Here is a 25,438-nt window from a genome sequence, read left to right on the forward strand (position 1 = left end):
GCCAGGATATGTCGGTGAAAACTATGTACGTGTTCCTGTCAAGCTGTGATCGCATTTTATTTATCATTATTTTATTAATATTTCCTCTCAACCCCGCTTGTTTCTCTCTCGGTCTCTCGGTCTTTCGGTCTCTCTCTCTCTCTCTTTCTCTCTCTCTCTCTCATTCCTTATTCTTAATATAATTGCGGCTGCTATTACAAAAGTGTTTTTTTTTTATTCATATTTATTCATTATATTCTCGGTGTCTGCTCGCTTCGTGTGTGTGTGTGTGTGTGTGTGTATGTGTGATTGAGTGTATACGTGTGACTTGCGTGAGAGCGATATCGGCACTCGCATATACACGTCCCCCCCTGCTCCTATTCGTTCCATTTGTTTATCCTTTTTTTCATATATATTTATTTATTTATTTATTTATTTTGTTCTGTTTTTTCTTTATTTCATTATCGTATCCTAGTACCTCCTATGAAAAACTCGTCTACAAAAATTCTATTATACGCAGGCCTCTAAGACTTACGGTAGCACGGTAAAACCTCTATAAAAATAAGAACTATCTACTGCTACTATACGTAGGCGAGAGTGGAGAAATCACGGAGGCGCAGTAGCCGCGTGCGTGCGCGTGTAGTGCATATACAGTCCAGTGCGTGAGCGTGCGTGTGTCCAAGTGTGTATGTGAGTATGTGAGTGTCGTCGCAGTCGTCGTTTCACGGCTTTTCTGCTTTTCCTTGCTTTGCGTGTTTGGTTTGTTTGCCTCTTTTTAAAGCTACCCTTTATGCCTTCCCGCTATTTTTAGACCGCCGGCTGAATTCAATCGCAGATGTTTATGGAGAGACGCGGAGAAATTCCGTGTGGCTCTGCAGCATAGCGAGCGTGGATCGGGACCGAGAAATTTACCGTCGAGAAGTCGCGCAGCTTGGGGCTAGAGCGCAGCGCACGCCGTACCTACTTTTTGCTCCTCTCGTTCTCCTCCTCCTCCTCTTGCTTTCTTTTAAAAATCTATCCGAATCTTGCTATGCGGTTACAAGATGAAAACGCAGAACGGATTACACCGACGCGATGAAAATTTCGATGAAATATCAAACTCAATATTGTATCGTTCGACAAAGAGTGTCCGCAATTAAAAGTTGTGAGATTTACAAGAATAGTGGTATAGCTTTGCGAGACAGAGAGACAGATGGATGAAGAGCGAGGTGCTGCTGAAGAGTTTAAGGCACTAAGTACCAAGGCGTAACGCCTATTACATTTTTTCTCTAATCGAACGACGTGCAATGGAACAGTACGCGTTTTATTCGAAACAGGAGGCAGAACGAACGAGCGCGAGAAGTGCGGAAAGAGGCGCCGGTGATACATGAGCCCGTCGCTGCGCGCACGCGTCTAGATTTGTAGTTTCTCGTTGCGTCTCCGCTATAACCGCCGCCTCGAGGAAACTGCAATGTTATCGATATTTATTGTAATAGCAGCAGGTGTTGCATAATGAGTAGCAGTCGGGAGGAGTGTGGCTTTACATTTGTTGCGCCGCCGTGACTCTGCGCCTTTCGTTATGCGCGATATACCAAGTTCTCGCGCGAGATTGGACGATGAATTTCTTTTTCTTTTTTTCTTTTTTTCTCTCCCTCTCCCTCACTCCGAGCTGAGTACAATTATTCGCACGTTCATTCCCCCGAGTGCGACGCCGTATTGGATTGCGAGAAGAAATCGTTTCGCCCCCCGTACATTTATACTTTTTCCCTTTATCCTTCTCCGTCACTTTTATACGCGTTGACTCTTCTCCCTAATCGAAGAGGCATCTACATTTTTCTATTTACATTTTTATATTAATACAGAGTCGCACACTCAACGCGCAGAGAGTCGACTTTGTGCTTGGACTCCGCGGAGGCGATCGCACGGAGAGGAGTGAATTTTAGGGACACTGCGTCCGATAACGTACGTTCGTAGTCGTTTGAAGATTACACACGAGTCGATCAGTATCGTGTATCGTAATCCGGCAGTGCTCGTCAGTTGTCATTCGTATAATTGTTGATTTGATTGGTGCGCGCGATAAGGATCGTCGGTTTCGGTATAATTACAATATTCGATCGATCGAGGAAAGCACTCTTTTGAAGTAGGTAGTGGAAGATTACTCCAAAAAGTTGCCAACTGTATCAGTATGTGTTTGCGCGCGCGTGTGTGTCTTCTGAGAGAGAGAGAGAGAGAGAGAGAAAGAGAAAGAGAGAAAGAGCGCGAGTCTACATAAGCGAATTACAATGAAGACATGCGTGTAGGAGGAAGCGACGCTTTGTCTCTCGCGGCCAACGTGCACATAATAATCGCGAGGAGAACCAATCGGTGCCCGCAATTCCGCCACTCTCTCCTAATATAACAAATAATAACAAATTTTTTTGTGATCTTGTGTAGATATAAAAATATATCAGCGTTTCACTTCGGCTCTGTACTTGTGTGTACGTGTAAATGTGGGTAAGCCTTGCGTTAGTATGCAAAAACGATTAAACTAATAATTAACGCTCAATATAACAGCCCTGCGACTGCGAGCGGCCCTCGCCACTCGCAACGTATATCTTTTTTTTACTATTTTTCGTGTTTTACTTGTTTTTTTTGTTTGTTTGTTTGTTTGTTACTTCGTCGTCTACGCGTTAGAATAAACTTCCACGTCGAATATCCTCTATATACTCTTGTTTCGGTATAAGCATCGCCGTTTATGTAGAAAGTAAGTACGTCTACGCACGTGGAACTAAAAGGAAAGACCATCTTTAACTATGATTTCAAATAGTTGCAAGGAAAAAAAAGGAAAAAAAGCATGCTTGTTCTCTCTGTTCTAAAGCCTCGAAGAGAGAAAGAAGCGAACTCAGTGTACCAACTAAATGTATCATAATTAATGATTCACAGCGCTCTATGCAGCAAAAAAAAAAGTTTATGAGGAGATGAGGCACGAATAAAAATGGGATATATATCGTGGACTGAAGAGATGAGCGATAACTAGAAGTAATAAATAAAAAATAAAAAAATAAAGAAGAAAAATAACTCGTTTCGTCTTTTAAAATATGAGTAACTTCTGTATAAGCCAAAGAGAAACTATGAGCTTATTGTACGCATGAACCACAGTGTCTTATTCTCTTTCTCATACATTTTCGACGTTTCTCTCTCTCTCTCTCTCTCTCTCTCTCTCTCTCTCTCTCTAAACAAACTCGAAAAATCATCGCGAGTCTACGCAAATACCCCGGCTGCACGTGCTCGCACGCGCGAGCTGAATATTTGTTTCTCCCGCTCTCGCGCGCGTTCGATAACGTCTCTCGTTTTTTCTCACTCTTTCTCTATATATATGTATATGTATTATTAGTCGTAGTGGCGTTAGTATTTTCATATTCAGCGATAGCAGATCTAGTGATCGTAGCAATAATAAGGAGTGGGAGTAGTTGGGTCTGCTCGAGTCGTCGATTAGTTGCAGAAATTGCAGGACTTTCACTCTTGTCCCGGGCTCGCGCGCGGGGGCTCTCGAGATAATAAAACGCGCCGAGTTCTCGAGGCCGTTTGCAACGAAAAAAGAAATTCTCGAGTCACCGCTCGTGTGCACGCGAAATGATAAATCCGATTATGCCTAGCTAATGAATCGCCCGATAAAACAACTCCGCGTTCGATTATTGGCCGCGGCGGATTCTCTTTCGATCGGCGCAGCTTACACAGACGGACGAACTGAGCGCTAAATCCGCACTCGATGCAACTTGTCTCGAACTTCGACTCGATGATGAGCTACAATTTTTCCATTTTACTTTCTCAGACAGATGTGCAGATGCTCACGGATGATCGTTCGCGACGCTTCTACCGATGACCATTTACTTCGATGGCAACAGTATGCTCATTCGGTATTTCTCGATAAAAGTAGTTTCGCGTTTCACATTTCGTCGCTTTTCAAAGTTTTTTCCCTTTCTCTATACTTTTGACAACATCGCTTTCCGTGGCATTGCTTTCATTTTACTTCCTCGCTTGCTTGCTTTCCTACTTCTTGCAGTTTATTAACTTTTTTTCTTTTGCTCTCGATTATCATATCGAAATAGTTAAACCAATATTCAAACTCTTACAGACGATAATTACTATCTATATCACAGATCCAAGTGACTAAAACTCCTTTAAAAATATAATATAAATATGTGTGATGCAATATATGTATGTATAGTCGCGCTCTGAAAGAAGACCGTAACGAACGAAAAGAGATGCTGCTGTGACAATCGACAGGTGCAAAGACTTGATCGAGCGTGGCCGACTCGAGTACTGCTAGTTTCTTTAAATTTTTCTGTCTATTCGGGATAAAAGACTTCGACACTGGACTCTGCGTGGAGTTACATTTCTACACGATTTTTTCTCGCCTTTTATTTCTTTGCTAAATATTCCTTAACACTAACTTCTAAGTCTTGGCTTCTCGACGAAATTCAGATTCAAATCAAATACTTTAGAAAACAAACGAAACTTCAACGTTACAATATATAAATATTTATCACTAACTTTCTTTTTATATAAACGTCTGAAACAACGTCGCTCAACAAAATTACACGAAGAAACTTACAAAGAAACAAACATGAACTCATGGACAATCCACGCTGAGTGCGTCGGTCGAATCGACTTTGATTATTTCGAAGGGCCTGAAAACCTGTTTCAAGTAGTTTTCATCATTGCCGTCGTATACAACATACTTCGTTTTAACAAAAATCGTCGCTAGAACTGTTTAAAAACCAGTAGGGAAGAAATAGATGAAAAAAGCTGTTAAAAAGAATGTAAGTTAATAGTATACACATCAATGACGTCCGTCAGCGGCTGACTAACCATTCGCGCTCTTACAGATATGACAATAAATTTACAACCTTTACAAGGTTCAGCTAAAAGGCCAATCAGAGCTTTCAAACAGGTTTGTCAAGCGGGTCTAAGTAATGCGTATTAACGTTAAAAATTCCATCGAGCGTAAAATCGGTGTACGATCGGCTCTACGATCTCTTTTGTTTTTCGTTCTCGAATCCGCACTATCTCACGTGTTATTGCGTTGTACATACTCGGAGTAGGATATCGCTGGGTTGCCGGAGGTGTACTGGGCGTAGAGGTAGAGCGCGGGGTGCAATCCTGGCGGCGGCGGTGGTGGCGGCGGATGGAGCTGGTGGAGCTGGTGCTGATGATGATGCAGATCGGAGGCGGCAGGCGATCCGAGATGCGGGTAGAGCTGCTGGGGCCTGGAGCCCGGGCTATCCGAGGAGGATTCCGTTGTTTGGTAGACACTCTGCTGCTGCTGCTGCTGCTGTTGCTGCTGCTGCTGCTGCTGCTGCTGGCGCTGCTCGTGCTGCTGCTGCCGGGGCGAGCACTAGTTGGTGGTCTGCGGGTGGAGCAGAGGCAGCGGCAGCTGCAGGCTGTTCTGCTTGGCGAGGCTGGCGATCTCGGCGGCGATACCGGCGCCGGATTTGCCGGTCGGCTGGCCGAGGCCGTCGAGCGAGGAGGGTCCCTCGCTGTAGCGCAGATCACAAACCGGGCTCTCGAAGCCGGTGCCGGGAGTGCCAGCCCCCGAGCTCTGGGGCGTGCCGGGGTCGTGGTTTGCGTTGTTCTGCGACAAGTCGCGGTGCACACGGTTCTGGTGCCGAATCAGGTAGCTGTCGCGCACAAAGGTGCGTCCGCAGATGTTGCACTCGTAGGTCGTGCTGGCGGTGTGGGTGCGGATGTGGATGGCGAATTGACTCTTGGAGGTGAAGGTCAGGGAGCAGCGCTCGCAGACCAGTGGCTTCTCGGCCACGTGCGACCAGCGGTGCGCCGTCACGTAGCTCTTGACTGCGAAGCGCTTCTGGCAGATGTCGCAGGAGTAGGGCCGCTCACCCGTGTGCACGCGCTTGTGAGTATTGAGGCTGCTCTTCTGGGTGAACCGCTTGAGACAGAGCTCGCACTGGAAGGGCCGCTCGCCCGTGTGCGTCCGCATGTGCACCTCCAGGTAGGGCTTACGACAGAAGCTCGCCTCGCACACAGTGCAGTGGTAGGGCTTGTTGCCCGAGTGGAGCTTCATGTGGACGTAGTAGGAGGAGGCAGAGCTGAGCACTTTGCCACATACTTTGCAGGGCTGGGGCTTCGAGCGACTACCCTCCTTGACTGTCTGCTGGCCAGTGGACTGTCGAGCAGGTGACTCCTCATGCATAATAGGACTATGCACCTCTTGGACCTGCTGGTGCTGTTGCTGCTGCACCTGCTGCTGGTGCTGGGCTTGCTGATGAGCTTGCATTGACTGCTGTGCTTGAAGGTGACCTTCCTGCTGGGACAATTCTTCTCTATCGTCTGACAAATTGACCATGGAATTGGAACCGTCGGATCTGCTGGATGCCACGGAGTAAAATCCCATAGGCTCACTCTTGATTTGCTGCTCAAACATAGATGTCATAATGTCCGTCTGCTGGGGATGAGGCTGCAGCGGCTGGTGAAGCTGCTGCTGATGATGCAGCGACTGTGCTGCTTGCTGGTTGGGGAGCAGAGTCAGGTTGCGCTTGACAAACTGCTCATATCCTGCGTACCAATCCACCTGCATGACCAGAGAGAAAAGCACTGAGTTAGACAAAGGTGGCAAGAGGCCGCGCACACAATGCGCAGAGGCGAGGGGTATACGGCTCGCGAACGCGAGCAATGCAAGGCGAAAAGCGCGCCAACGCACGTCAGGTTAGAGGCGTCGCGCTCCCTCACCTCTAGCAACATTTATTTTTGACAAGTGACAGAGTCAAGCTGGCCGATCAGCTGATTGCATAACTTTTCCGCGGCAGCGCAGAAAAATCGGCGTCGGCGTCAGCACGCGGCTCTGCCGCCTCCTGGTGGGGCATCGGACCTGAGGCGGCTCGCCTCGACGAGCATGCGAAGCACCGCGAGCACGGCGGCCGCGACTGCTGCTGCGGCGGTGGTGGTGGCGGCGGCAGCGGCGGCGACGAGGACGGCGGCGAAGGAGCGAGCCAGGATGGGCAGCTCGCGCGGCGAGAGCTCTTGGCAGCGACGGCGCGAATACGGCGGCGGACCTTCGGATAGCGCCGATCAGCGAAGAGAGGACGGCGAGGTGAAGGGAAAAGGCGCGAGCGCGCGGATCGGGAGATGGTTGCCGAGTTACAAGTCTGTACGGTAGCGGAGCGAACGAGCGAGCGAGAGAGCGCGAGCCAGTGGAGAGCGAGCGAGAGAGAGAGAGAGAGAGAGAGAGAGAGTGCGACGGAGAGCGGGGGCCTCTGCGCTAAACTCTCTCAAGCACACACACTAACCTTTGCTAATGTAGTGGTCCGGGCTCGTGGTGAAAAAGGTGCCTCATATGGAGCGCACGGGGCTGTCGATGCCTCGGGCTGCGGATGACCGGGTCTCAGGCTCCAAGCCTAGGAGACATTTCGCCCAAATGCTGCGCGCCTCTGTTGACTCTGTTTTTCTCCAAGGCAAAATATAAGATGGCTGCGCTGCTATATCGCTCACTCGGCCAGACGGCGCGCGCTCTGCACGACAGACACGGCGGGTGGCGGGTTGCCCCGCGACGACCTCTGCAGGCCAGATGCGGCGACCGACGCGGCGGGCGCCCGGTTTTAATTGGCCGCCGCCAACAGCCAAGATGATGCCGCGGAGACGGGCCGCCGATTGGTCCGATCTCGAATACCCCGAACGCATGCACGCACACACACCGATAAGGGAACCCTGTGCCTGTGCCGCCGCCGCCGCCGCCGCCGCCGCCACGCTGCGCTTCTTGGCTCTTTTTTCTTCCTAGTTCGCTCCTTCGTCTTTCTTGGCTCTCACTCTCTCTCTCTCTCTCTCTCCGTCTCTCCCGCTCTCCTCCCTCCCCCTCTCCCCAGTCCCCGTCCCTTGATGGTCGGACTCGCGGAATCGATTGTTTCAGCGCCGCAATTAAAAACGATTTTTTCTCCCCGATGCCTCCGAAACGCCGCATCTACCTATAATTTTCTGCTCGGGTATCCTAAGACAAAGCAAGCCGAGGGTAACTCGTCTTCTCGCGCTCGTCGTATTTTTAGATCCGCGCGCGAGTGTTTTTTTCCGCGACCACGCGAGTACGCTGCTCCGATCGGATATTGATAAAAAAGAAGAAGGATTTTCGAAATTGCCCACTTCGCGCACCGCGAGAACTGCCTGCTTAAGTGCACAACGAGAACGCGACCCCGTCGAGGGGCGACTTTCACATCGGAGCTAAAATTAGATGTCGAAAAACAAGACCAAAAACGCTACACGGAAATGACACGCCACATGGGGCTCCACGAGTTGCAGCGCTATATAGCTCGGGCTCTCTCTCTCTATATATATGTGTGTGTGTGTGTGTGTGTGTGTTTCGGTTTTCATGTACGCTGCGGCCTATGTGTGTTGTATATTTACATACGGGAGCACGTGAACGCTCCGAAGCGAGAGCTTTTGACAACACTCGCGCTTTCCGCATCGATTTTTCTCAAGCCTCTATAGGCGACGCTACCATGCGCCGAGTATAAAGCTCTTCGACTCGCCGCCGAGCAGGAGCTGTGGGAGGAATCTCGCTTAAATTCAATTAATCCGTCGATCCTCCCGAGCGAACGAAAAATAGCGAGGCCGAGCGCAATTAGTCAATTTTTCGCATCGATCAGAGCACGTCATCGCGCTCTGTCTCCCTCTCGCTCGCTCGGCTTACGTAACGGCGCGACGGAATCCAATTTTCGAAGCGATTCGACTAACCCCAGAGAGGGAAGCCAAGGCTGTAATTGCGTCAATATACCAATTCGGCATTACAATGTCGATCAATTGAATTCCTTATTCTCGGTCCGTTTCGCAGCGTTTCCCGTTCAGCTCGCTCGGCCTCTCGAGTCTCGCCGCCCCGCCAGTCGTCGGCAACGCGAGTCCCTACATTTTTCAAAGTCTATAGGTACTAATGCACTATATATCGCGGATAAAGAGATATATCTCGTATATCATATATGGCCTACCTGCGCGCCTGCGTACAGCCCAAGTTTCTGGCTCTGCAGCAATTGCCCCGATTGCCCAGACCTCGTACGTCGAAGTTATGGGATGCGTATATGTATGGTAGGTATACTATAGCTACTACTGTGCGGCGCTGCTATAGTCGGCGACTCGGCAGTCGGCTCAGTCGGCAGTCGGCTGTCGGAAATCCTCGCTCGCGGCTCGAACGCGACTGACGCTCTCCAAGACACTCACCACCATCGAGGCGAGCTTATTTCCGACGCTTCTTTCCATACGTTTTCTAGTTCGAGTTGTATTCGTTGACTTGGTTAGTACAGTGAGGTCGGGGGCCGCCGACCTGCACAGGAACGGAAGGGTCGATGCTGTACAACTGCAGCTGATAAGGGGCAGAGCCCATCGTCGCACGTTTCGGTCAATAGCGGATTCTGTCGAGTTCTTTTCTGCAAATCGTCGAGTTCGACAATTTTCAAGAAAAACTCGCCGCAACAAGGACCAGCAACTGCTGCTATAAAGGGCCGTCGTTCGAGCGAGATTCACTGCCTACGCTTTTTCTGTGAATCAAAACTCTGCGACTGCTTACGTTATTGACTCTCCAGGTGAGTATTACTATACCTATCAACGTTTATACGCGGGCGATGTTATTGTAGTAAGACGCTCTAATCCTCTCTGAATAGAAGTTCCCAACAAATCAACAAATATGACGAACATGCCTGCGCACGGCGGAATGAACCATTCCATGAATGATCCAGTGACAAGAGCTGTTGTGGACAATATTATGGGAAACCTTCCCACGAAAAGGCCACAGGTACGATGTCATGATTGTGATCTTGACTTTACAAGTCAAGTTGTACTCGATGCTCATCTTCAAGGTGCTCGACATGCTAAGCAGGTGAATACACAAATCTTATGTCAGTAGTGATCATCTCCATCTCCTTGTTATTATACATTTTGATGTAAATACGTTCCACACTTTTTGTAGATTCGATCTAAGACAATTCTTGCTACCTTAGAAGAAACCAATGTGGCCTTTAGTAAAGATCAAGAAACCAATGGGTTGAAGTGCAATCCTTGTAATGTATACTTAAACTCAATACAGCAGCTTCAAACTCATTTAAATGGTAAGAGTTATTTAATATGGGTTAAGATAAGCTAAAGCTACAGTAATTTTTTTCAGCTTAATAATGTAATGTGTTTCCACAGGAAATCGCCATAAGAAGAAAATAGCTAAAGGTAATAAGAGTAAGACGGTTAAAAGTCCAGTATCTAATAATTTTAGACATAGACGGCCAATGTATTTAAACAATCTTGTTCACAAAAATGCTCTCTTTCTAACTATCTGCTTAGTAATCTTTGCTTTTGCATGCTTTATAATGATTTTGACTTTTATATTCCATCTATACCTTCGTTAACTTTTGTACTTATAATTGTTATGACGTTTCGTTTTTGATTTCGGTTGTGCATTGTTTATGTTACTTAATTTATTTCTTCATTGTTCATTTTTTTTATTTTATTATGTTCCAAAGGTGTTATTTATTATACATTATTAAGTCGTTTTTCTAATTGTTAAAATTTATGGTGTTATAAAAATTTATCGTTCCAATAACATTAAATCATGTTCACTATCTAAGTCGTTTAATTTATTTGATGTTTCAATATTCGCCAACAAAAATTGTATGTGGATAACTCTTTTTAATTTGTTGTTTGAGAAGACTGAATTTACATAAAATAGAATAAAATAAATCATAGCATGCAAATATTTACACTTTACATGCTATTTTACAACTATACTGCTTTAATTGATTTAAATTTGCACTGCTTACAAATTGCAACCTACCTTCCTTTTCTGTTTATCTAAATCATTGGTATGTACCATTTTTCTTCAACTCACCATTCAAAGTTTGAGCCTTCTTATAACCTTTTACAAAATAATTTTTTTCCTGTGGCATGGATGTAGAGCTCAAACTGATTTATTATCACAGAAAGCCTTTAGCAAGTGTGATAAATAGATAGTGTTGATCATACATTAATGCTTAGGTGACTGGATTGGAAAGGAGATTGTTTCAAGAAGTAATCATCTGGAAATGCAAACATCCAACCCACCTGCGAGTGTTTCAAAGCAAGCAGCGCTACTCAGTTGTCCACCCTGCAATAAGTTCTTCAATTCTGAGTCACAATTAAATGTGGTAAGGTCACATTTTAAGTCAAGCCCAATAACAAACACACAAGTAGCTTTGCTTTTTCTAACGTTTAGCCTTGCTAAATATTAAAAAAAAAATTTTAATTGAAGAAGCAACCTATGAGTGTTTTTAGTACATGAATTAAAAAAATTTCATGCTTTATTATTTTTTTAGCATCTTGCATCGCAGAAACATATAGATAAAATACATAACATCAAAGTTATAAAAAAGAAGCGGTATCATCCATATTGGAAAAAAGGTGGCACCAAAGAAGGCCCTAGTCGGATACCATTGGCAAACAATTTTGTTTCAGGTGGCTATCATTCCACTTATCCATAAAAATTATCTTTATTAGTTGAATTCAAATGACGATTTGTACGACGTAAAATGAATATCGGAATTACAATTATGTACTTATAGCATAAGAAATTGAAGCTTACTACGTATTATAATTATTCTTTTTGTAATACTATAATCTCAATTTACAGAACTTTACAGAAGCTCCATAATTTGTACTGGCTTTTGTGGTATTATTTGTTGATTGTTTTTATATCGATTATTAATATCTTCAAACTAGATGCAATAATGCATTCTGAATTCTCTTCAGCTTATACAAATATTAAACCTTAATAAATTAAGTTTTATCGAAAAGAGAAAGTGGTGAATTTATTTGAGTATCAAAACACAGGAAGAAATATATTCATATATACGATGAATGTTTAGCTGATTTGACTTGCAGTAGAGATATTCCATCTTCTGGCTGAAATTTTCAATCTATTATTAATTATATTCCTGTATATATTAAAGACTTGGCTGTGTGATTAGAAATTAAACTTACGCTTGCTGTGTGAGATGCTAATAACCGTTCCAGTTCAGAATTTTGTAATTTTAGATCATCAATTTCAGTACAAAGGCTGTGTCTTTCTCTTAGAACCTCGTAATATTTGCTTAAACCTACTAAAATAGCATCCCACAGCTTTTGTTTTTGTGTACCAAAAATTTTTCGATAATTTGACCAATAATTTTGAACATCCTCTGCCGCCAAGTTTCTAGAAATTGTGTATTTCTTCTCATTTAATCTTTCTTCGAAAGAAATCATTTCTTTTTCTTCTATAACACTACACTTGGTTACTATTTCTCTCATTGCTTTTGATACATGCGCTGCTTGAATTTCTAGCACATGCCCTTTGTCACATGTATACTTTTGGTATCCTTTCGTAGCTTTTTCATCATCGAATTCACTTTCATTAACTATTACAAGATTTATAATTTTTTAATATCCACCTAATTATTGCTTTTATTTAAAAAAAAAAAATCTTACCTTCATCCGACAACGATTCAGAAGCTACCGTGTCATTTGACGAAAATCTTTCGATTCTTGATTCGACATTACGATCTGGAAATACTCCGACTTCTTCTTTCACGGCATCGACCAATTTCTTAACGTTTTCGTCATTGCAGCCATCGCAAATTTCGGCGCAGCTTGAAGATTTACTCGAAAATGATGAATTAAAACTGTCAGAACTAATGGAATCTTCCTTCGCAGAACATACCGGGCAATACGAATATGGCAAGAAAAAATCTAGAAGCATACTGATTTCCTCGGGAGTTGAGATGGATAATGCCTGTAAAAGTGATTGTTTGTGTAGAAGAATAGGAATTTAATACGGCCTATGTTTAAATGAATAAGTATACCTGAAAAACGTTGTCGAGTCTTATGATCGTTTTTTCTTCCTCATTACGACTCGAAATCATTTCTTGTAATTTATCTTCTATTAGATATCCAGAACACTGGGAGATTTGTTTGAGAATATTGCTCAAGACTTCTCTTTCTAATTTAGTTTCTAAAGCAGATTTTTCTTTCTTCTCATATTGGAAAATATTTAATCTTTGAGCTTCTTCTTGTTTTCCTAAAAAATCATTCATAAGCAATAATGAGCGTTAAATTGAATACTTTTCATGAATATTATATTGCCTTCATTACTCTTTTTAATGAGATCCATCGCAGCACAATAAGACGGTAAATCTTCTTTTTTCGGTAAATTCGTTTGAGGTGAGTCCCACAGAATACCCAGAGTACGTTCGTGAATAATTTTATCCGCCGTCAGAATCTGAATAATCGAATGCTTTAATAAGAAATATCATTCAACATTGGATATTTAAAAATAAAGAATAAAACCTTTTTAACCAGTTCATTGGCGTTTTTAGACTTCATATCCCAAATGTCTAGATACTGCTTCTCATTAACTCGCGTAAAATGAATAGACTTTTCTTCGAGCTCTGTAATACTTGTATGAGCCTTCACAATTTGTCCTGACAGTTTATCTATTTCTAATTTCGTATTTTCCTCTAACTCTGAGTAATTTTTCTTCAAATTATTGATGAGTCCCTGGAGTCTTTAACAAAAATAACGTTATCTAAAGTTAGAATAAATTTGAAGCGACAGTGCTTTGACTCGAAACACAGTACGAACTTGTTTATTTTTCTTTTCTGCTGATTTTTTACAATGGTATTTTCCTCTTCCCGGCTTTTGAGCACAGTATAATTGTACGTTAATTTTTCGGAATTCAATAGACATAAAGCCTTCATTTTCTCCACTTGCTGCTGCAAATCCTGACATTCGTTTTCCAGTTGAATCTTTTGGGCTCTAAATTCTTCGTCATGCTCTGTCATGACCCTTTCCATCTCTTCCTCGTATTCTTTCATGATTTCGTTTCTTTTCTTATCACCTGCCACGTCTTCGTCTTCTTGTTGCTTGTAAAGATTATCCCACTTCTTCTGGAAACTGTTCACCAACGATTCTCTTTCTGTCTTTAACGTCTTTTCGATCAGCTCTAGCTCTCTACCATAAACGTTTTCCATAGTGCTCATCTGTATGTAAAAGTGCATTTTTCAAACATTGCCCTACTTTGCCAAATAGAAAATGCACATCTTACCTGATTCTCTATCCTTTCGATCAACAGCTTTATGTCGTCCTTTTGCTTTCTCTGATCATCGGAATATTTATCGTCAGCTTTCCGCAGTTCTTCTTTAAGTTCAGCAATAACTTTGTCCTTTTTCGCCAGTACCTCGTCGCACTTTTCTTTTTGCGACTCCATTTCACTGTTGATGTCCAGTGGATCGTTCGACTCCAAAATTAATGGCCATCGCTCGTTAATAAGGTCATATCGCTTTTTGCACTCATCTGCGCTTTCTTCTAATCGCTTGAGCAATTTTTCTCGGATCTTGCTCGCTTCTCGCCGACGCTCTATTTCTCGAGCATCATTTGCTACTCGCACGTTGGAAATCTATTTGCAGGATTATATAGTTATAGTCATTGATTTTATTGGCGAAGTAATTTGTTTAACAAAATGCCCTACGTACCACTTCATTGCCTTCGGCAATTAATTTTTCCAACAGCTCGGCACTTGCAACAATTCGTTTTTCAGTGAGACACTCCTCCACGCTATGGTCACCTGCATCTGCAGTTGTTTCAGCTTCTAATCTAATGAAATAGTGCGTATAAGAAATTTCAATGCTCGTATGAGCAAGTTTTTTATTAGAATCGAACTTACTTTTGCAAAGCCTCGACGCGTCTTTGAATTCGTAAACGACGGGCTAGTTTTCGTTCATTCGGATCGGTGGATAATACTGATGGCTCTTCGATTTCCGTGAAATCCTTATCTAAATTCTCCGGTTTAGCAGCCATGATTCGCTAAAAAAACTCTCAATCGTGTACAAAATATCCTAGAAAAATTCGGCTAACGTAATCAACCCCACAAAAATGTCTATTTACAATCAAACCGGAGTAGCTAGAGATAACAATCCGTAACCAGTGGTAACTACTAACTATACTTTTGAAAAGCGGTTAGCGGTCGATAAAACAGCGCTTCTTCCTCTCCCCATCAACAGATGTCGCAACGTGTTCAAAGTGATGCGCTTTCAAACTTTTTACGTAAAAAGCAGAAAGCTTGCGTCACTTTTATTGACCTTTGAAAAAAGCTTTAGAATTTGATGGAAAAGTTCGACTCGCTGTACTTTGGCGCGTAAGCCAGCGCGAAACACATTGGGTTGGAATTTTGACAAAACTAATGGAAATGCACAATTCATTGTTGCGCAGTAAGCTGTTTCAAATTCAGCCAATTAGCGAATTTTGTCATTATAGAGAACTTGTCTACGCGAAGAAAATGTAAAACGCCACGACCGTGGAAACTAATTTTGATTTATTAATCAGAGAATCAATTCTTTCACGATGTTTCAAAACTTTATTTTCCAATACTGCCTTGTATTGTAATGCAGTTGAGCATTTGAACAGCGTATTTTTTAACCTTTCTTTTATTTGCAATCATTATTCATTAAAAAATTGTAATGTACAGCAGCGGACAGAAACGCTCTCTCATCAGGAAAACGGTCTCTTATTCGACTTCAATTCCAGCCGAAGCCTTAGCAGAGTCCATACAAAAGACGAAAACCCGGAGTCTCAGTAGCTTTGAAAATCTCTTTTCAACCAGTCCATCGGTATACGGGATCGTCGACATTTTGAGCGATTCCGCCTTCCGACTGCGGCTCGTCTATATAAACAATACCGTTACGCGAGCGCGCGAGTTTCATTTCGCGCTGTACGAAACGTCGCACGACGTCATGACGAAATGAGGATGCGTACTACTTTCACGAAAGCGAGCCATCCCTCTTTCTCTTTCTTGCTCTTTCTTCGTAAAAGGCGAATCCTTTTGTTATATAAAGCCGTGTATGCCAAAAATATAGGCGCGCGCGCTCTCTCGCTGCCTCTCAGGCGCGGGAGTCGCTCGCTTGCTTTGAATTATGAAGGGAACCTACGTATACTGGCTTTGATGTCGGCTGGTTTATTAATAACTAGCATTGGTTCTTGCTTCTTTTTTTCTTATTTTGCAAGTTTGTTGTTATTTTTTTAGACGACAAGTAGATCGAGCTCGATGATTCTCCAGGAGGAAAGTTGTTTCGGAGCAAGGATGGCGACTGGATGAACTGGAGCAGAGTTATAACGAGACAGACTTATACAATTATTATTTTTTTTTTTTCTCACAATATCGTCGGTTACAACAACGACGACGACGACAACGAGGACGAGAACGCAAACAACAAGAGGCAGCAGCATCCGTCCAGCAACGTATTATAACCGCGTCTGCAGAGAGCCGCAGAACAACAAAAAAGAAGGCTACGGCGTCGTTTCCTCTCCGATCGCGAGCGAGAGAGCACGAGAAACCGGTCTAAAACATAAAAAGGAATTTCAAAATCCTGAAAAAGAGTGTGGTCCAGAAAGGATAGGAAAAGAAGCCAAGCAAGAGAGAAAGAGAAGAGTATGGTAAAAAGGAGCCGAGCGAGGACCGCGCGTCGCTCGATGCACACGTTGCCGCCGCGGCTATATTCTAGCAACGGTCGTCGACGTGTTTCTCGCCGCGTGAGTCGAACGAGGACGGAGCTACTACGTTCCCAAGTTCCTCGCACTCGGCTCTGTGTCTGTCATACGTGCGATACGCGTATGTGTGTGCGCGCGCGCGCGCGCTACCTAGTCGGGGTCGGTTGGGGAAGGAGGAGAGAGAAACACCGCGAGCACAGCAGCGCGGCGGCGTTCGGGTTAGCTCGTTCGACCCGTTATCCCTACCTCTCGCTCAATCCCTCCCCACCTGCGGCAGCGCTCGCGCGCGCGCGCGCGCTTTCCGATTCGCCCCTCTCGCGCCCTTTCCTTTCTCTCTTTCTCCTCTCCTCGCTCCGCGCGCTCGAATATACCGTCTATCTCTTTCTCTCTCTTTTACCCAATGGATTTATACTGCTCCGTCTCTCTCGCACTCGCCGCGTCCTCTTTTATTTTGTCTCTTTCTCTCCGGAGCGAGAGAGAGAAGCCTCGCGCGCAGCGGAGCGCTCTTCCCATTTTCCGTCCTTTTCCTCGTTTTGTCCTCCTCGCTCGTTCGCGCACGGGCTCGTTTCCTCTCCTCTCTCGACTCTTTTTTTAATATTTTTTTTATGGTTTTTATTCGTGCAGTTTCGATTTTCCATCGCGTTCTCTCCCCCTCTGCCGTTTCTCTCTCTCTCTGCCTTGCTCCGACCCCAACCGCCGCCGCTCCGCAGGCTTCATTCAATTTGTTTATTTTGTTCAGTTCGTTTCTCTCGGTTCCTCTATTTTTCAATTCACTTTTTGCGCGCTCTCTATCTTTCTCCCTCCTCGCACTTTTTTCATCCCGATGCACCGGCGGCTTTCCTTTGCGTTTCCATATTTTCAACCTTTTCCTGCTCTTTCTCTCTTCTGCCTATGCATTCGATTTGCCTTTCCGTGCGCGCGTCTTTCGCGCGAATGTTGCATCTTTTCCGTCTGGTTCGGCGTTTCAACAAACCGATTCCCCGATGGAAAGAGACGCGTCTAAAGCTCTTCGGTCGTTCGCGAGATCGAAGCTTCTATGCTCTCAGTACCCGAAGAGAAGGAACTCGCTCGGGAGCCAAAATGAAAATGCGTTTACTTTAGCCCTCATTCAATATTTATATTCCATTTTTCTTCCCCTCGGTGTCCGTATGTACACCTACGTATGCGTGTTTATTCTCTCTCTCTCTCTCTCTCTCTCTCTCTCTCTCTCTCTCTCTCTCTGCCTCTCTCTGTCTCTCTATCTCTCTCTCGGGGGCAGCAGCAGCAGCAGCAGCAGCAGCAGTAGCGGCGTCGTCGCGCTAATATGTATTTTGAATCAGCCGCGAAGCTCCGTCTCTTTTTCAAAACGCTACACAAACAAAAGTTCTCCCTCGCGCGACGCCGCTGCAGCGTGCGCGTGTTTACACCAATTTTTCCTCCCGCGCAGCCGCGTGCACGCGAGCTATTTTTAACCGGCATTTCGGCGAAGCGCCTCGGCCGCGCCGCGTTCTATAATTACGAATTATAATTGTCATATTGGCTCGACGCGCGCGAGAGAGGAGACGAGAGATGATTGTCCCTTGGAAGGCGTATGGCGGGCGGGCGAGCGAGCGCATAAATAAATTAATCTAATCAAATATGATCTGCGCGTCTCTCTGTCTCTTTTTTCCCGCGTCCGTCTCCGTTGGGCCGCTCTGACGACTGCTGCGTCTGTCTCTCTTTCGCGGCCAAATACGGCGTAGTCGCGAGCGACGAGGAAAGCAGCTTGGCAGAGTCCAGGGCCGTGACTAGTCGTTTTGCCTTCCGGGAGACTCTGCAACGTACTTTACGCTTGCTTCGTCGAATTTCGGCATTTTGTACCGGGTTTTCGAGACATTTTTATCGTCGGGTAGAATGGGCTGGATCCGTAGCTATCCGTTGGTATAAACATAATGTGAAAAGTTGCTTTGCGAATCGTAGCTCTATACGTAAATCCGTTGTAAACGTGCGATTATCGTACCGATGTTGAACGATCTTTTACTGGTAATTCGGTTTGAATCGAAAGATATTATTAATTATTTAGAGTGAGCTAGTTACGTAAAATAAACGCGTTCATGGAATTTTTCAGTTAGATTTCGCGCCACACATCAGCAAACAACTCTGTAAATTTTCGAAAATTCACTAGTTCAGCGTGACTTTTCGATTAGTCCAGTGATTCGAAACTTCTAATCGTACCTCCAGCCACGATTTGGCTCACTCAAACTTTAAATTCAACGTTAATTTCGCAGAAACTACCAGTAAACAGGTTCTTTTCCGAGGGAATATAACTCTGCCGGCAGCGGCATCCGACGGTTGGCGCGTAGAGGCAGCGAGATGAAGTTTAGTCCACGAAAAACCCTTGAACCAGCTCGAAATTATTGAACAATTACATAAATCGAGCGCTGCGGGCCCGCATTCCGCCGACTCCGTTCCTGCTCCCACGGAGCGAGAGAGACAGAGTCAAACCGACTCTCGACTCTCTCGCGCACAGGCCTGTGTATAGGGTCGTACGGGCGGTTCTCGGGGGGCGGAGTGGCTCGGGACAGCGGCAACGTCTCTCCCCTCCGGTCGACTCTATCCTCCACGCACGCACACACACAGAGCCCGCATCGGTCGCGGAGCGGGCGAAGCGGCAACGTCGATCGACGCCGGCGCAGAGGGGGGAGGGGAAGCAGAGAAAAGAGAGAGCGAGGGAGCTGTGGTGGCGCGCGCGCTCGTTTCCAAGCGGCTGAACTTCCCCCACCAGGCGGCGCCGCTTGCTGGGGCTGCGGCGGCGGCGGCGGCGGCGGTGGCGGCGGCTCGAGAGAGAGAGAGAGAGAGAGAGAGAGAGAGCGGCAGCGGCGGCGGTGTTCGCTAGCGCTACGCTCCCGCCACGGTGACGTCACTCAGAGTAGTGTAGTGCAGTGAGAAGGAGCGAAGCCCAGGCTCCTCCGTCCGTGCATGCTGCTACCCCGACCGACCGACCGACCTTCCGCAAGTGTGTGAACGACGAGCCCGACCTGGCTCCCAAAAAGCTGTGCAGCGGCGGCCCGACGACTACGTGTTCCTGCGACCTCATCACCGGCTGCCGGCTGCCTCGCAACGCGTGCGCCTCTGCGCCACAAGGATCCGCGCATAGTATAGAGTGTGTCGTGCAGTGCGGGAGTTACAGATCCCCGTGTGTATATCCATCGCCAGCAGCGCAGGCGAGAGGAGAGCGGGAGAGCGCGAACGGAGCCGCCTTTCTCGACTGTTCCCCGCCGCCGCCGCCGCCGCCGCCGCCGCCGCAGCGCGCGCACCCAGGCCTACGCAGCAGCGCGAGCTGTGCTGCCGTCGCCGTCGCCGCCGCCGTCGTCGTCCTCGTCGTCGTGCGTGACATGTCGTGAGGTGCCGCGAAGCATAGGTATATATCTATACACGCAGCGGAAAGAGAGAGAACGAGCGAGCGGGCGAGAAAGAGAGTGAACGAGAGTCGGCGTCGGATTGTGCAGGTGAATACTGAATTCGGAAAAAAGCAAGCGCCTGCGGAGAATCAGCAGCGAGTGTGCGGTATGCGATGCGGGCTGTGAGCCGGGCCTCGCGGCGCGCCGCCGCACTGCCACTGCCGCAGAGCATCGTTGCCGCGTAGTGCGGTCCGCCACTCGTCCAGGATGAGGCCGAGCGCCCGGGGCGAGGTCAGATAGTACGGACGCGCTCGCGTGTGTGCAGTCTACGGCCGCTATCGTGCTTGCTCCACGAGATGACGACGCGCCCCTACCCGGCTTGTACGAGGAAACGGCGGTCGCTCTGTTCCGAGAACCCGCCGTCCTCGTCGTCGTCCTCGTCGTTTGCAACGTGCGCGAGTGCCGCCGCTCCCTGAGGAGAGTCGAAAGTCGCGGTGCGCTTCTTCGAGAGTGTCGTACGGAGAACTCTCGACTAGTTGCTGAGTTTCATCGAAAGTATATATATATATATATACATACATACATATATATATATATGGTATAAATAAAAGTGAAGAGAAGTGATCAGCGGGTGTTTGCAGAGAAGATAGCATTAACGTGCAGTGCTTTATTACGTACCTGTGTGCTCTCTCGCGACACGTTCTTGTGCGCGCGTTCCGTTTCTCTCTCTCTCTCTCTCTCTCTCTCTCTGTAGTTCTCGAGTCCGAGTATCGCCGATAGGTTCTATAGTGTGCGCGAGTGTGCGTTCTGTCCGTCTGCGGAGAATCGAAAAGCAAGGCGGAAGAGAGAGAGGCAGCATTATTATCATTTTTTTTCAATTTTTTCTCAAGTGCAAGTGCGAAGATTGCCGCAGAGTCACCGCCGCCTCCGTCGCCTGCACCGAACACCGGGATTCGTGAGTTGTGTGTCGTTGTACAGTGCCGCCAAACGATAACACAACATCCGATCCCAAATGAAGAGTTCGGAGCAAAATGGTTAGAGAGACACGTCACCTGTGGGTTGGAAATCTGCCGGAAAACATCCGAGAGGATCGAATACGAGAGCATTTTAAACGGTAAGCATTGAACAGAATCCCAGTGAAATTTTCCAATATTTTCCGAAGCCCCCACACGCCGATCGACGGTTACGCTCGTCGAGCCGTTGTTTACACTTAATACTTATATACGCGTCTCTCTATTTATAAACGCTCGCACGTGACGGGTTACGTATCGTATAATAGGAATCGTAAGCGAATCGCCTCGTGATGTTCGCTCAACTAGCTTCGTCTTATTGAAGCCCTCATCGTCCTCCATTTATTTGACCTACGATTATTCGATGCACAATTGAGGCCGACGCTGCTACCGCTGCTCCGCGAAAAATCACATTTTGCCAAGCACCTACACTGCAGCAGCAGAGGAGGAAAAACTTCGCTAAGTCCTTGGGATTCCACGCGCATGTAAATCTCGGAGAGGAGACGAGAGGAGACCTCTCCTGATTTACGACTCGCTCGTATTTTCTATTGTTGAAGGCTCTCCCCCACACTCTCTCGGGTCAAAGTGCTCCGTGCACCTAGAGCATAGACACGATCTCCCACTACATAACGCGAGCTAAAGTAACAACGCATAAATTGCATCGCCTGTTCCGTGAAGTGGAAGCTCGAAGCTGCGATTCAATGTTGAACGTTCCTTCTCGGAGTTTTGCGAGTTTTCGACTCTGCTAAAACTACGCGCGTTCTTCTCCTACTTATCTTCCGAGATTCCCCGATGTTCTTACGTAATTCGCTGCTCTCCGCACGTATACGTGCGCGTCCACGGGCTCGATAGTCGCGCGATCGAGAAAAAGCGACGCCGTCGATTGCGTCCGGCGGCTTAGCTTAGCGGGGTGCTGCTGCAGACTGCAAAGTGCGCGAGGGCTTCGATAAAGGCCGACGACAAGTCATTATTTACTCGTCTTTCTCTCTGCAATCGTGTTTTTTTCTCCTCAAGTTCGACCCGGGGAACAATAAACCCCGCGCTGCTCTACGCAGGCATTATCGTCGTCGACTCGATTAAACGACCTTTGACTCCGTACTTTTTTTCATTAAAAGTACGTCGCCGCTTTTCTCGGATTCGCAGCAGCAGCGCGCGCGCTTTCGTAATCCATACGCATCAGCGCTGAGGAAATCGCGCGCGCGGCTGCACTTTTGAAACGTCGCAGTTTGGAAATCCCGCACGCATGCATGTGCGTTTCGAATTTTCAAATACCGCCGTGTGTGCTATCGTAAACAGCTCGGTGAAATGCGAGATAACACGGCAGCAGCAGCGGCGGCGACGGCAGCGGCGGACGGTAGGAGAGAGAAAAATCGATACACGTTACATTGATATCGAGCGTAAGTGCATGACTATCTTATCGCTGGCTCGCGCGAGGGAACATGAATTTTTTCAATAAAAATAGGCACGTCCAGCAACAACAGCACGGCTCGATGACAAGGCGAAAAGTGCCACTGCTGCACGAAAGTTTCGTGTGTCCGAGAGAGGCAAATGCGCAGCTCGGCTCGCTCCTTCTCTCTCGGTTCCGTGCGCATAAGTATAAGATCCTGCTGCGCGTCGAAGCCTTGGCTGCTTCTCGGGAGAGAGAGAGAGAGAGAGAGAGAGAGAGAGAGAGCGTGCGCGCGGCGACGTTTTCGTTTCGTTTTCTCTCCCCCCCCTCTCTCTCTATATATATATATATATATTTGCTATCATCCTCTCTCCCTCCCCCGTTCGCTCGCTCTCTCTTGCTCCCCGAAGTAATAATAGCTGAGGACAGCCATTTTGAGAGCTCACGCTGGCCGAAGTTATTGTTCTACAGTGCCGCTCAACCTGCGGCTACGAGTCCGCCTTTCTCTATCTCGCTCTTATACGTGCCACGCGCTTGTTTTTCTCCCGACGCCGCGTGGATTTTGCGAATTAAGAAGGCTTGCTAATCGAGACAAGAGAGGGGGGGTGGGGGGCTGTATCTGCTGCCGTCGTTCTCGTCGCCGTTGGAGGAAATTCGTCGACCGAAGCGCAGTCGAGCGTTCGCGAGAACGAGAGAGACGGAGCGAGAGAAGACAAGGACGGCATCGAGTCTGCTATCGAAGAGAGAGAACGAGGCGAACTCTCGACTCTGCTGCCGCGCACGGCGGCGGCGGCTCCGCTAGTAGGAGGAGGTAGGAGAGAGAGAGAGAAAACTAACGGTGACGTGAGCCAGTGCGACTCAACCTGAGGATCCGAGCTCGATTCGAAAAATTGCCACGCAATCGGCTTTCGCGATGGTTTTTGCTCAAAGAGCCGAGCAAACGATGCGAGGATGTGGTATTTTTTAGGCGTCGTTATGTGGTCGAGTGAGTTTCGGCTTTTTTCGCCGCGCTTTTTTGCTGTTTTGATGAAAACGAGAATCCATTGCTGCGTACGTATCTGCGTGTTTACGACAATAAAACAGACGTACGCTGGTTGGAATGATAATGAGTAATTTTATAAGAGGGATAGCAGTGACACTCAACTCCCTTTTTTCTGGCTAAATTCGGATTTTGCTCGAAAATGGAAGATTCGAACTTGTTTTCGTCGTTTCGAGCTGCTACGCAGCAGCACGACTGGTAGTATTTCTGCTTTGGACGATCTTCGAATGAATGAACATCGTTGCGTAGTTCGAAAACCTGCGCATTTTCAGTCTGTTTACCGACGAGCAGAGGTTTCCGTCTGCTTCGTGAAACTCAGAATTTCTCCCAGGCAGCGTGTACATACAGCTCCGAAATCTTCTTCGTTATTCTCACAATTACAGGAGTATACCAACTCATGAAATTCGTTGACACAAGCATCAACAACAACAACTTGCTCGCTCGAAGTCAAGCCCTGGAAATGAAAGTCGTCGGTTTTCCTCGATCGAACGAACGACTGAAAACTCCAATCATCCCACCGTTAATTATTTCTCGAGGCGTCGCTTTTTTTCGCCTCTCTTTCTACCACTCTACCATACGCGTTACTTACGTTTCCGCGAGCAATGTGGGGATATTGGTCGTTGGCGTCCCCTCTATAAATTCTCTCCCCCGAAGGATAGCGCCGCAAAATATGGAGTTCACGGCTCTCTCTCTCTCTCTCTCTCTCTCTCTCTCTCTCTCTCTCACTCTGCAGCACGGAGAAAGACAGTGTAGAGGAGTCGGAAGGAAGGAAGGCAGGAGAGAGAGAGAGAAGCGAGCTGCTGGTACATTCCTCATTTCACGTGCCAGCTGGGCGATATTAAGCACGTCGGTGCGCGGCCTGATATCCACGTATACGTCGGAGGGACGCCGCTCCACGGCGCAGTATAGTATAGTTTCACCTCCCCGTGCTCTCATGCGCAGTCTACATACCCGATGCTTTCTCGCTCGCTCTCTATCTCCCTGCTACTGCACAAAGCGCAGATACGTAGCTGTATATACGTCTATAGTCGCGGTAGCTTTAAGCTATGCGCTGCTCTCGAAATGGCGGTTGCGACGCGCGCGCGAGACCGAGCGGCAAAAAGAGAGAATACGAATGAGAAAGAGAGAGACGGAAAGAGCCCCTGACCCCGAGATCGAAATAAAGGCGAAGGCATCATGGGCCGTTGCTCTTGGCGTATCTAGCTCTCTTCTCTGCAGCACACTCTTTTCTCTATGGCCGCTGCCTTCCTCTGCTATTACAGTTTCATTACCTATAGTCCCTCCATAATACGCTGTACACCGTCGCGAGAGAGAGAAAGTTTAGCATACTTTTCGCTGCGCGCGAAAAATTCCATTCGACCGATAAAGATTGAAAAATGCATTTCCTCGTCCCTCGCGCGCGAGTCTTGGCATTACGTCGCCCTCGCGTTTTCCATTATACAGTGCTGCGCAGCGGCAGCGACGAAAGTCATAAGCGCGCAATAATAACCCTATCGTCTCCGCCGTCGTTGTTTCCCACGACTGCGGGTTAGCATGAACTTCCTTTTCCACTGATCCTCGGACACAGCATCAGAAGCAACTGCGCGTTCCGAAAAGACAGCGGATCCATGGTATAAGCTATATAGCACACGCGAGCTTATAAAGTCGCCAAAAGTTTTATCTCTCGTCGTCGGCGGCGCGTCTCTTGGGAGGAGGGTTTGTGTAATGTATACCGCACACAGCTCAGCGGGGCTATGCATACCATGGCTATACGCTGTGTACCGATCTTTAAAGTTCATTGCGCGCGGAGCGCAGAGCGCAACGTGAATTTGCATACGGAACCCGAGACACGTAATGCCTACGTAAGTGAATTAGTCGATCCACGGGGCTTGCATAATGCAGCTCGTTTTTCTTATATTGTCCGGATTAATCTATTTCTCCTGCTCCCGTTGCTGCTGCTGCTCCGTGTTTCTCCGGCTTCTTTCTTACGCGATTGCGTGACACGCAAGCCGATGTATTTTTCTGATTCAATTTTTGTCGTCGCGAGAGCAGAGGCAAACGTACATTATTAAAGATCGAGCACGCTGTACGCCTGTATGTGTATGTGCTTATGCGCATCCGAAGTCGGCGTGAGTTTTTGCTCTCCTCCTCGTCGGCGGTGTTTATTAATATTTAAATGGAGAATTCTCAG

The 25,438-nt window shown here is 46.9% G+C and overlaps 4 protein-coding genes across 13 annotated transcripts in view; 2 read left to right on the forward strand and 2 right to left on the reverse strand.

The window, feature by feature from the left end:
• Window positions 1–167: 167 nt before the first annotated feature.
• Window positions 168–9,135, reverse strand: LOC100123343 (zinc finger protein 420). Of its 5 annotated transcripts, none has more exons than XM_016982299.3 (3): window positions 7,245–7,694; window positions 6,688–7,010; window positions 168–6,529 (listed from the first exon to the last, which is right to left on the reverse strand). In XM_016982299.3, the coding sequence occupies exons 2-3, from the start codon at window positions 6,697–6,699 to the stop codon at window positions 5,336–5,338; spliced, it is 1,206 nt and encodes a 401-aa protein (XP_016837788.1). In that variant the 5' UTR covers window positions 6,700–7,010; window positions 7,245–7,694; the 3' UTR covers window positions 168–5,335. The 5 variants fall into 5 exon arrangements, with proteins under 5 accessions (XP_016837788.1, XP_031779364.1, XP_008212642.1 ...); XM_031923504.2 differs by having other exon boundaries at window positions 6,752–7,010; window positions 7,245–7,692; XM_008214420.4 differs by lacking the exons at window positions 6,688–7,010; window positions 7,245–7,694 and adding an exon at window positions 8,928–9,135.
• On the forward strand, window positions 7,751–11,756 carry LOC100680147 (zinc finger protein 346). Of its 2 annotated transcripts, none has more exons than XM_003424040.5 (6): window positions 7,751–9,518; window positions 9,597–9,811; window positions 9,902–10,040; window positions 10,123–10,152; window positions 10,957–11,105; window positions 11,274–11,756. In XM_003424040.5, exons 2-6 carry the CDS (start codon window positions 9,620–9,622, stop codon window positions 11,436–11,438), a joined length of 675 nt encoding a protein of 224 aa, XP_003424088.1. In that variant the 5' UTR covers window positions 7,751–9,518; window positions 9,597–9,619; the 3' UTR covers window positions 11,439–11,756. The 2 variants fall into 2 exon arrangements, with proteins under 2 accessions (XP_003424088.1, XP_008212644.1); XM_008214422.4 differs by having other exon boundaries at window positions 8,829–9,518; window positions 9,600–9,811.
• LOC100123334 (dynein regulatory complex protein 1) lies at window positions 11,552–15,003 on the reverse strand. 2 transcript variants are annotated; one of them, XM_031923501.2, is made up of 11 exons: window positions 14,875–15,003; window positions 14,654–14,793; window positions 14,463–14,583; window positions 14,036–14,386; window positions 13,573–13,970; window positions 13,279–13,495; window positions 13,084–13,210; window positions 12,795–13,009; window positions 12,421–12,724; window positions 11,938–12,350; window positions 11,552–11,859 (listed from the first exon to the last, which is right to left on the reverse strand). In XM_031923501.2, the coding sequence occupies exons 2-11, from the start codon at window positions 14,785–14,787 to the stop codon at window positions 11,800–11,802; spliced, it is 2,340 nt and encodes a 779-aa protein (XP_031779361.1). In that variant the 5' UTR covers window positions 14,788–14,793; window positions 14,875–15,003; the 3' UTR covers window positions 11,552–11,799. The 2 variants fall into 2 exon arrangements, with proteins under 2 accessions (XP_031779361.1, XP_008212645.1); XM_008214423.4 differs by having other exon boundaries at window positions 14,654–14,930.
• A 4,281-nt stretch (window positions 15,004–19,284) lies between these two features.
• Window positions 19,285–25,438, forward strand: part of LOC100123328 (protein split ends) — a 76,292-nt gene continuing 70,138 nt past the window's right edge. For 3 of the 4 annotated variants that reach the window (XM_016982296.3, XM_008214413.4, XM_008214415.4), the window contains exon 1: window positions 19,285–20,946. In XM_016982296.3, the coding sequence (XP_016837785.2) occupies window positions 20,864–20,946 (83 nt within the window). In that variant the 5' untranslated portion in view covers window positions 19,285–20,863. The remainder of the gene's footprint in view (window positions 20,947–25,438) is intronic. The other variant, XM_031923220.2, reaches the window with a different exon arrangement.

This window comes from Nasonia vitripennis, chromosome 2 (assembly GCF_009193385.2).
Source record: "Nasonia vitripennis strain AsymCx chromosome 2, Nvit_psr_1.1, whole genome shotgun sequence".
In the NCBI taxonomy this organism is placed as follows: Eukaryota; Metazoa; Arthropoda; class Insecta; order Hymenoptera; family Pteromalidae; genus Nasonia; species Nasonia vitripennis.